At 43.1% G+C, this 11450-nt stretch overlaps 1 protein-coding gene across 1 annotated transcript in view; it reads right to left on the reverse strand.

Moving 5' to 3' along the window:
* Positions 1-204: 204 nt before the first annotated feature.
* cxadr (CXADR Ig-like cell adhesion molecule) overlaps positions 205-11450 on the reverse strand; it is a 14252-nt gene continuing 3006 nt past the window's right edge. Inside the window, exons 2-7 of the mRNA XM_053476348.1 lie at positions 6375-6544; positions 5092-5296; positions 3898-4053; positions 3362-3484; positions 3037-3175; positions 205-1990 (exon numbers count right to left, since the gene is read on the reverse strand). Coding sequence (XP_053332323.1) covers positions 1684-1990; positions 3037-3175; positions 3362-3484; positions 3898-4053; positions 5092-5296; positions 6375-6544 — 1100 coding nt within the window. The 3' untranslated portion in view covers positions 205-1683. The remainder of the gene's footprint in view (positions 1991-3036; positions 3176-3361; positions 3485-3897; positions 4054-5091; positions 5297-6374; positions 6545-11450) is intronic.

An 11450-nucleotide genomic window follows, 5' to 3' on the forward strand; every position in this document is an offset into this window, starting at 1 on the left:
CCGGACCGATGAGGGAAGGAAGGGTTCACTGTTAATCACTAAACATTAACAAAAGTGTTTATGGTATTATTATCAGCTACTTCTGTGTGAAAGTGTCTAGAGAGGAAAAAAGAGAGGCAGGAAGGGAAACAGTTAAAAAGAAAAAGGAGGCTAAAGAGGAAGAGTGTAGGAGAGAGAGAGATTAAAAGAGGGAGACACAGAGTCTATTTTTGTCCCAACTTTTATTTAAAAATTAACAAAATAATTGAATTTACAGCAAATTTAATGTGAAAATATAAAACATTAACAGTTGAACAGAGAGAAACAAAGACGGAACAGCTACAGCTAACAGCCCCGCCTAGGTCTGTGTGTGTGTCAGGAACACCAGGTCACCTGCTGGTGAAGGCTAGGCTAACTCCATGCTAACCTGAACCACAATCATCAAAAGGTTTAACTATCTAAGCTTCTCAAATTAAAAAAATACTTTTATCACATCACTACATTTCTATAACTATAGAAACAACAGGATATCCACAAACGGATCTCTCTCTCTCTCTCTCTCTCTCACACACACACACACACACACAGAGGGTGGCTGTATTCTTTAGGTTTACCTGATGAACAAACCTACTCAGTTTCACAAGAAACACAAGACAAAGAGCTTCATCACCCTGACCTTCATCATCACCGTCAACTTTAAACCACAGTACTCCAACTGAACTTACTATCGTCATACATGCACACACATGCACATTCGCACGCACACACACACACACACACACACAGTGGGGAAAAACAAGAGCGTGCACACACACATACACCAGGTTTACTTCATCTAATAAATGTATCTTCCTGAAATAAGATCCTTCATCTGCCAGAATTTTGCATACACACACACATGCATACACACACACACACACACACACACACACTCCTAGCCTGATATGTTTTAGTTTCAATAACAACTTGCAACCAATGGGAATCGTGCAACCAAATAGGAGGAGCTATCAGGGGGGCAGAGCCACAGAAAGGGTTCAGTTCAGTGTGAAACAGTTTCACGAAACAGATGTTTATAAAATCACACACTCCAAAGTGCTCAGCTCATTTACATAAAACACGCCCTCAAATCACCATATATGGTAAGGCCTTGTTCCTGCTGTATAAAAACTCTACTGTAGTGTGAAAGATGAAAGGAGATCTTTATCGAGATTCTAACCCTAAGGCTGTAGTATGAATGACCAGGAGCAGTTCTAACCACACACACACAAAAACACACACAAAAACACACACACACTACAATCAGAGCCCTGTATGTACAGGTTACACACGGCTGTTCACTGGAGCTCTAACACACAAACACAGCCTCGCCAAGTGACTTCACCACAACACACACCTGAAGAGCTGCAGAACTGCTGAGAGGACGAGCGGAGACACCGAGACATGTCTCATCTTTCAATCAAACTGGTAATGATTTTAGAGGAAAAGACACAGAGTGGTCCGGAAACGTCTCACTACACACGACGCCAGAGAACAATCTAAAAATAAAAAGATTCATTTATTTACAGAGCAGAATCTGGTTTATCCACACACACACACACACACACACACACACACACACACAGTTTATGCATTTCTTTCTGCTCATGATCTGGAAGAATAAATGGGGAGTTCAGTACGTGACGCTCGTCTCTCATCTCTTGGCCGTTACACGATGGACCCGTCCCGGTTCTGCGCCGGGGTCATGACCGGAACCGCCCCCATGCGGCTGAGGTTGGGGCCGCTGACCCTGCTGGGTGGGACGACGGGCATGACGGGGGAGAGGCTGGGAGGGGGAAGAGGGACGTGGCTGGGCGGAGCCTCGTACTCCTCAGAGGGAACCTTGTTGTAGTGGGTCTTGGCATACTCATGCAGGTTAGACGGAGACATGGAGCCGAGGGACGAGCGCTGACTCCCTGCGCTGGTGAAACTGCGGGCCGTAGAGATCCGGCTCTTAGGAGCAGGAACGTCCTCTCTGTGGAGCAAAGAAAAAAACCTGAACACACACACACACGGTGGAAAAACACCACTCACACTGTGTGTGCAACAAACACCTGGATCCTGGTCACCGGTCGGGGTCACCGAGTTCAACACAAACCCACTTACAGACTCGGTAATGATGAGGTCATCATTTAATCTCTCTCTCACACACACCCATTGTACCCAGAATGCAGCACTGCAGGGGGAGTTTGGTTTAATCCCCTTTATCCAGCCAGACAGAAAAAAAACACAGCTCAAAGACACACACACACACAAAATGCATGAACTGAACAAAATGCTGATGTGATTAGCACAGCAATTCGGAGTAGATTGTTGTGTGTGTGTGTGTGTGTGTGTGTGTGTACAAGAGATACACAATGGCATCTGACTCAGAAGCTCAGACTCCGTCCACACGAAGCCGGTGCGTTCCCTATCCGATCATTTACATGAACACGGCGTCGTCTCAAGAAATATCTGCGTACACACGAAACCACTGAAAACGGTGTAGTATATATGCCAGACCAGTATGGGGCGCTGTAATTCTGCCATAGAGATACACTATACACGGAGAAGAAGACTTTGAGCATGCACATAACCTTGCGCGCTGTATACGAACCAAGATGGTGTTGTCCATTATCGCTTGTTGCTCATAACAGTTGCAGAGAAACAATAGATTTTGCTGTAATAAAGCTAGTAGGCTTTGTAGCAACACGAACACAATTATGTAGTCCGCCATTATTGTTGTTGCTGTTACGTGTGATGCAGCCGACACGTGTTGTGATGACATCATCGTTTCACAAAATATACGGATTGGCTGTACACACGAAGACGCAAGGGTGTCGTTTTCAGATTTATCCACTTTGAGACCCGGTTTCAGTCTCCTAAAGCGCCAGATCTGTGTGGACGAAACGCCAATACGATAAAAAATGTATACGTATACAGCGAAACACGTCTCCGTGTGGACAGGCCCTCAGTGTCCTCACTGTGTCACCATCAGTGTGTATAAAGTGTGTGTGTGTGTGTGTGTGTGTGTGTGTGTACCTGATCTCGTAGGAAATCTCCTTCTCGTACTTCTTTTTCTGACGAGCGCGGCAGCAGCAGAACAGGAGCAGAGCCAAGAGGAGCAGGAAGAGGAGAACACCGATCACTGACCCCGCTATGACCCCCGCTGTGTTCGGGCCTGGGGGGGGGGGGGTTACAGCAGACAGAGTGAGAGTGTGTGTGTGTGTGACGTGCTGGGGAAGACTTCATGAAGCGATAGTTTATAGTTTGGTGCTTTTACTTCTGAGGATGAAGCATACATATCTGCTAACACATTTAATAACAATTTCATGTGTGTGTGTGCGTGTGTGCGTGTGCTACTCACGTGGTGTGATGTTCAGCTGTAGTGTACACTGGTCAGATCCCACTCGGTTCTGTGCAGTACAGAGGTAACTCCCTGACATCGCCGCCGTCGCGTTACGGATCTTCAACGTCCCTGCAGCACCATCTGGCATGCGCGCACACACACACACACACACACACACACACACACACACACACACACACAGAATCACATCAGTGAATAGTGGATTTATTTACTACAAACTCTCTCTCCTGTGATGAAGACTGTGACCCACGTTAGTACACAACACGTTTCTGTTTTTAATAAAAATCTCCAATATAAAGTGTGAAGCTTCACAACGTCTGTAAACTACAAGATGCAGAATCACACAGTTTACACACACAGTTTACACACTCCTAATAAACACAGGAACACACACACACACACCTGTGTAACACTAGTTATAGTGAAGAACTGTGTGTGTGAGAGTGTCTCCTAGAGGTAAAGGTGAGTACTTCACCCTGACTGAGTGTCAGAATGACACTTCCTGAAACAGAATGATGAGGGGCGGTCCTTACCCAGCATAGCGTTAGCGGGCAGCAGCTTGGTGTCGCTGGTCTTCTCCCACTTGTACTGTATCGGACTCGTCCCATCCGTGCACTTACACCTCAGAACCACATCGTTCCCGAAGTATGGAGAACCCTCGATAGAACACCGCGGCTTAGAGGGCCTCACTGAGACAGACGGACAGAGAGACAAGCAGATGGTGGGGGGTTGGGGGTTGGGGTGAGGGAGAGACACAGTTATAGAGACGTTAAACAGATATGAATGTGCTGATTCCTCTGAACACACAGCAGGAGATAACATGGGGAGAGAGGAATGTGTGTGCGTGGGGGGGGGGGTGCATGCTGTATCACTCCATCCACTGATCCCTCAGTAGCCCCACCCCCACTGAAACACACACACACACACACACCAGGATGATCACACAGACACCAGGATGATCACAGCTGCTGTCAATCAACTTAATGAATCCCAGAACATCAGGAGAGAGACATGAGGACACTGAGGGTGTGAGAGACAACACGCAGGCACTGTCTGCACAGCTACACGCACACACACATACATATATATATATATATATATATATATATATATATATATATATAGAGAGAGAGAGAGAGAGAGAAAGACAGAGACAGACAGACAAACATAGCGAGAGAGAGAGAGAGAGAGAGAGGAAAAAACGAACAGAGACAGAGACAGACAAAGAGAGAGCGACAGACAGAGACAGACATGCAGAAAAAGAGAAACAGATAAAGAGTCTAACAAGCAGACAGACATACTGAAGGTCAGACGGACACACACGGACTCTCTGTCTCTCTCCGTACAGGAGTGTACTCAGTCCTGCTCTCCCAACACACAACAACTTCCTGTTCATCACATCACACTGGACACTAAAGAGGATGTCGGAGGAGCCAGGGTCCTTGGTCTGTCAATGTGTGTGTGTGTGTGTGTGTGTGTGTGCTGCTTAATATTTCACACGTATATACCCAGACACCATCTGCTCTGAATGCAGGTTGACACGCACACACAAGCGTACACACACACGTACATACACGCTATACATACACACACACAGTTATACACCCACACACTGTATATACACACACAGTTACACACACACAGACTGTATATATACACACACACAGTTACACTGCCAGAGGTTTCTAAGAGAGAAGACTTAAGTGTGTGTGTGTGTGTGTACTTACCCATGACAGTTAGCAGGATCTTTAGGCTGCCGATGCCCGGTGCTTTCTTGACCTTACACTGGTACGTTCCCGTGTCGGAGGCGATCAGCCCCGTGATTGTGATGGAGGCGTCGCCGTTCTTCGGGTCGGGGGAGTTAAAGTGCACTCTGCCTTTTAGAGAAGGATAATAATTGTCGTATACCCTGTCTCCTGAGTACAGGATCACCTAAAAACACACACACACAAATTAATAAATATGTTTCAGTTTGCATAGAAATAAAACAAACAGTTAATAAACCACTCAGACGCCTTTATTAATTTATTATAAGCCAAACATGTGTGTGTTTAATTCATACACAACAGACGGTTTGGCACTGTTCATACTAGGGATGCACCGAAATGAAAATTCTGGGCCGAAAACGAAACCGAAATTTTTGGATGCACTTGGCCGAAAACCGATAACGAAACCGAAAATGGCTTCATTAAAAAACATGTTTAAAATATTTTCTTTTTGTTTGTTTTAAAAAAACTACAAATTAATTAAGCAATCAAACTTTTATTGATAATAAATAACAGTAATAAGGCTGTTTAACAATAACAAAACTTGCTTCCAAGTGCTTCCAAACCGCCGACATACTCCGTGTTTGATGCGTAATGACAGCGCGAACGAGACGGGAGGATGGGAGAGGCGTGGCGACAATTTCAGCTTTTATTTTCGGCGCTTTCTTACGTTTCGGCCGAAACCGATAATGCTATTTTGGCCGAAAATTTTCGGCGGCCGAAATTTCGGTGCATCCCTAGTTCATACAGCATGCAGCATTCTGGGTATAGAGTAGGCGTGGCATCTACCACAACTGTCCTGGCATGATATTTTATCTGATCCAAGAATAAAACCTTGGCCCCACCCCGTCCCTGCCCTGGCCCCACCCCGTCCCTGGCCCCACCCCTTAGTCCAGTGTTCCTGATGCACTAAACAGTTTAGCACTAAATAAATGCAGTGTTTCTATGGTGTAGTATGAGGATTTGATCTAGTCTGTGTGTGTGTGTGTGTGTGTGTGTGTGTGTGTGTGTGTGTGAGAGAGAGAGAGAGGGAGTTTGTGCGTGTGTCGCACTGCATTTGAAATGCAAACCTGATGGTGGTCATGTGACCTGTCCTTGTTTTAAACTGGTTTAGATACAGAGCAGAGGGAGACACTGAGGAGATCACTGGGCACTGCTGAGGTGTGAGGGATTTTTTGGGGGGTGGCTAGATGTTTAATGACAGCCTGGTAACTAACACACACACACAACCCCCAAACACTCACCACTTGCTCCCCTTGTTGGTTGTCAGCGGGCTGCAGCGTCCACTCGATGTCCAGAGGTCCACTGTCCTGCGCTGCGAGAGTAAAGGAACAGCTCAGGGACACCGTCTCACCGCTCGCCTTCTCCACAGGCGACGGACCTGAGGTCGATATCTGCAGCCCACACACTGTTCCTACACACACACACACACACACACACAGTGAGTGAACATGTACTGTACACACCTAAAGGACGACCCAGAGGTTTCACGCTCAGTTCCGTTATTCCAGTGCTGTGGCTTATCTGCAATGCATTGTGGAATGTAGTGCACTAGACATGGAACAGTATAAGATAACAAAGTGTGTAGTACTGAACGATTCACAGCCGTGCCGGAAATCAACAACACAGCTTATGGTTTTGTTTCTGTAACCTGTTATTTTGCTCCGCCATATCCTATCCTCCCGAGACAGACAGACAGACAGACAAGTAATGTTAAATGACAAACTAGTGCACTTCCACACACCAAGTATTGCCCTTGATCAGGGGTTAGAGTGGGATTAGGGATTCAGCCTCGTGTTAGACGCTAGTTAGCCTGTAGCTTACGTTAGCCGTGAAACGGATCAACACGGACGGATCTTGAAGAACCACCAAGTGTTTATTTTAGAAAATGAGAACTTAAGGCTACTGTAGGCCATTTCTCCCAAATAATAATAATGATTAAAATAGTAATTTTAAATTAGTTTAGTTTTTCATACTCAGCATATTCAGTTGTATGTCGTGTTCTAATATGCCTAATCACGTTAGTGGTGTTAAAATGCTGTTGCTTGGCTTCGACCTCGAGGGATTTTATCACGACATACATTGGAAACGGCTAACTTTACGTCTTCAGACGCTTTGAAAAACTTCCAGACGGGAAACTCATGTTGCCACTGGTAAGCTCCGCTCTGCTGTGTCAAAAAGTCGCGCGAGTAATTTCCTTCAAGTGATCTGCTTTTTTGATTGGCGCTTTTGGGGTTCACCGATCAAGCAATTTTTAGCCAATATTGGCCGATCATGATCGGTGGCTAATCAATCAAAGCATCACTAGTTTAAGATGAACGTTATCAGGTGTGTGTGTTTGTGCGCGAGTGTGTGCGTGCGAATGTGTGTGTTTCTGTGAGTGTGTGCGAGTGTGTGGCAGTGGTGGCTCAGCGTGTTAAGGCTCTGAGTTACGGATCGGAAGATCTGCGGTTCGAGCCCCAGCTCCGCCAGGTTGCCACTGTTGGGCCTTGAGCAAGGCCCTTAACCCTGTCTGCTCCAGGGGCGCCGTAAAAATGGCTAACCCTGCGCTCTGACCCCTGAACAAGAAGCTGGGATATGCGAAGAATAAAGAATTTCACTGTGCAGTAATGTATGTGTGACGAATAAAGGCTTAACTTAACTTAAAACACACACACAATTTCCTGTCCATGTATCTCCACTAAACTCCCTCAGGCTGCTGCGGTACTCGGGATCTTTAGATCAGACTCTCAGACCAGACGACACACACACGCGGCTCATCAGTGTGTTTAACATCAATAAATTATTTCACTTCGGCTCAGAAACCTGATAAACAGGACAAACTTGACTCCGTTGTCTAATAAACACACACACACACACGTCTATCAGAAATAGATCAGAAACACACGCGTCTCGTCTCTAATCCACACTCACACAGACTAACATGTGTATCACAACTATAACAGTGGTTTAACACAAGCTGCGTGTGCGTGTATGTGTGTGTGTTTATACAGCTCTTCCCACACATCCACAGTGTGTTATCTTCTGCACAAACACCGAGTCTGGTTTCCTAGTAACACACGGGTCGAGGGAATAAAGACTGCTGAGAGAGGTCTAGGACACAGTCACTCACTCACTCACTCACACACACACACACACACACACACACACACACACACACACACACACACAGACACACCACTGACACCCCCACTGTGTTTAAATCTCCCCTGACCTTTGACCTAGGAATCTAGTATTTAAATCTCTCCATTATCCTCTACAGTCTTCTATTCTGTGTGTGCGAGAAAGAGAGAGAGTGTATATGTGTGTGTGTATGTGAGGGTGTGTGGGGAAAAAAGAGGGAGGGAGAGACACTCAACACTGTTTCTCGGTCCTCACACAAAGACGCCGCATTTACACACACACACACACACACACACACACACACACACATTTACACACTATGACCTACTTCTGTAGTGTGTGTGTGCTGGTTCGGTTAAATTTCTCTGGAGGAAATGACCCCTTATAACATTCCATCACACACACACACACACACACACACGTCGATATTTACATCCCTGCACACAGGCTTAATTTACATACATTTACATGAACTTCCCTTATATAATTTTGTATCTGAGTACAGCTAGTGTGTGAGCTGTGTGTGTGTTAGTTTAGTCACAGAATACACAAACACAGGGGCAGGGTGTGTCAGAGCATAACATGTCCTACATTTTCTTTATATGTCCTTACTACCAGGTATAAGAAGAACACACACACACACACAACTGCTGATTCAGGGCCTCGCAGACAACTGTCACAAAATTTAACATCACACACAGAGCAGACAGAGTGAGAGAAAGAGACACATGCACACACATGCGCACTGATCCCTGCTATTACTATTATTAATAGTAGTAGTGGTAGTACTGTTAATAATATTATAGTAGTAGTAGTGGTAGTACTATAATAATAGTAGTATAGTTGTAGTAGTGGTAGTACTATTATTATCATTGTAGTAGTATAGTAGAAGTACTATTATCATAGTAGTAGTACTATCATAGTAGTAGTACTATTATCATAGTAGTATAGTAGTAGTACTATTATCATAGTAGTATAGTAGTAGTACTATTATCATAGTAGTATAGTAGTAGTACTATTATCATAGTAGTATAGTAGTGGTACTATTATAGTAGTATAGTAGTAGTACTATTATTATTATAGTAGTATAGTACTAGTAGTAGTGGTAGTACTATTATTATTATAGTAGTATAGTAGTAGTAGTGGTGGTAGTACTATTATTATTATAGTAGTATAGTAGTAGTAGTGGTGGTAGTACTGTTATCATAGTAGTATAGTAGTAGTAGTAGTGGTAGTACTATTATTAGTATTATAGTAGTATAGTAGTAGTAGTGGTAGTACTATTATTATTATTATAGTAGTATAGTAGTAGTAGTAGTAGTAGTAGTAGTGGTAGTACTCTTATTACAATGGTATTGTGGTAGTAATTGTAGTACTATTATTATAGTAGTATAGTAGTGGTAGTACTATTATTATTATAGTAGTATAGTAGTAGTAGTAGTGGTAGTACTATTATTATTATAGTAGTATAGTAGTAGTAGTGGTGGTAGTACTATTATCATAGTAGTATAGTAGTAGTAGTAGTGGTAGTACTATTATTATTATAGTAGTATAGTAGTAGGAGTGGTAGTACTATTATTTTTATTATAGTAGTATAGTAGTAGTAGTAGTAGTAGTAGTACTATTATTATTATAGTAGTAGAAGTGGTAGTACTATTATAGTAGTATAGTAGTAGTAGTGGTAGTACTATTATATTAGTATAGTAGTAGTGGTAGTACTCTTATTACAATGGTATTGTGGTAGTAATTGTAGTACTATTATTATTATAGTAGTATAGTAGTGGTAGTACTATTATTATTATAATAGTATTGTAATGATAGTACTATTATTATTATAGTAATAGTATAGTAGTATTAGTGGTAGTACTATTATTATTATTATTATAGTAATAGTAGTGGTAGTAATATTATAGCAGTAGTAGTGGTAGTAATATTATTATTATAGCAGTATAGTAGTAGTAGTGGTAGTACTATTATTATTACAGTAGTATAGCAGTAGTAGTGGTAGTAATATTATTATAGCGGTATAGAAGTAATAGTGGTAGTACTATTATAGTAGTAGTGTAGTAGTATAGTAGTAGTGGTAGAAGTTACTATTATTTTGATGATGTACAGGGGTTGGACAATGAAACTGAAACTCTGGCCAATTTAGTGTTGGAGGTTTCATGGCTAAATTTGACCAGCCCAATGGCCGATCTTCATCAATTGACATTCCACCAATAAGAGCAGAGTGTGAAGGTTTAATTAGCAGAGTAATAGCACGGTTTTGCTTAAAATATTGCAATGCACACAACATTATGTGTGACCTAGAGTTTAAAAGAGAAGAAATTGTTGGTGCGCATCTCGCTGGCACATCTGTGACCAAGACAGCAAGTCTTTGTGATGTAACAAGAGCCACGGTATCCAGGGTAACATCAGCATAGCCAGACTGTTACATGACCAGAGTGAAGCATGAGGGTGGATCAGTGATGGTTTGGGCTGCAATATCATGGCATTCCCTTGGCCTAATACTTATGCTAGATGGGCGCGTCACTGCCAAGGACTACCAAACCATTCTGGAGGAGGCAGTGCCATGTAATGCACCAATATACACAACAAGACTGGTGACAGAGTGGTTTGATAAACAATAAAGTGAAGTTGAACATCTCCCATGGCCTGCACAGTCACCAGATCCAGATAGTATTGAGCCACTTTGGGGTGTTTAGGAGGAGCGAGTCAGGAAACATTTTCCTCCACCAGCATCACATAGTGACCTGGCCACTATTCTGCAAGAAGAACAGCTCAAAATCCCTCTGGCCACTGAGCAGGACTTGTATCTGTCATTCCAAAGACGAATTGATGCTGTATTGGCTGCAAAATGAGGCTCTACACCATACTAATGGGTTACTTTGGTCTAAAACCAGGCGTTTCAGTTTCATTGTTCAACACCTGGATATATATTTGCCTTCCTTTTTTAATATTCATGAAAATCACTTGATCTTTGACTAAATGTCTGTACTCATTTATTTCATATACATTTATTTATTGTTAATCTCTCAATACTCTTCTACTCTCTACTCCCGTTTTTATCTTGTGTCTCATCCCTAACCTTGGGTGATACGAATATAAATATTTGTCACGTCAATAAAACACCTTTAAATCTTGAGAGAGAGAGAGAGAGAGAGAGAGAGTGATCAGTCACACGTCACAAACTCCAA

This window comes from Clarias gariepinus, chromosome 17 (assembly GCF_024256425.1).
Source record: "Clarias gariepinus isolate MV-2021 ecotype Netherlands chromosome 17, CGAR_prim_01v2, whole genome shotgun sequence".
Classification (NCBI taxonomy): Eukaryota; Metazoa; Chordata; class Actinopteri; order Siluriformes; family Clariidae; genus Clarias; species Clarias gariepinus.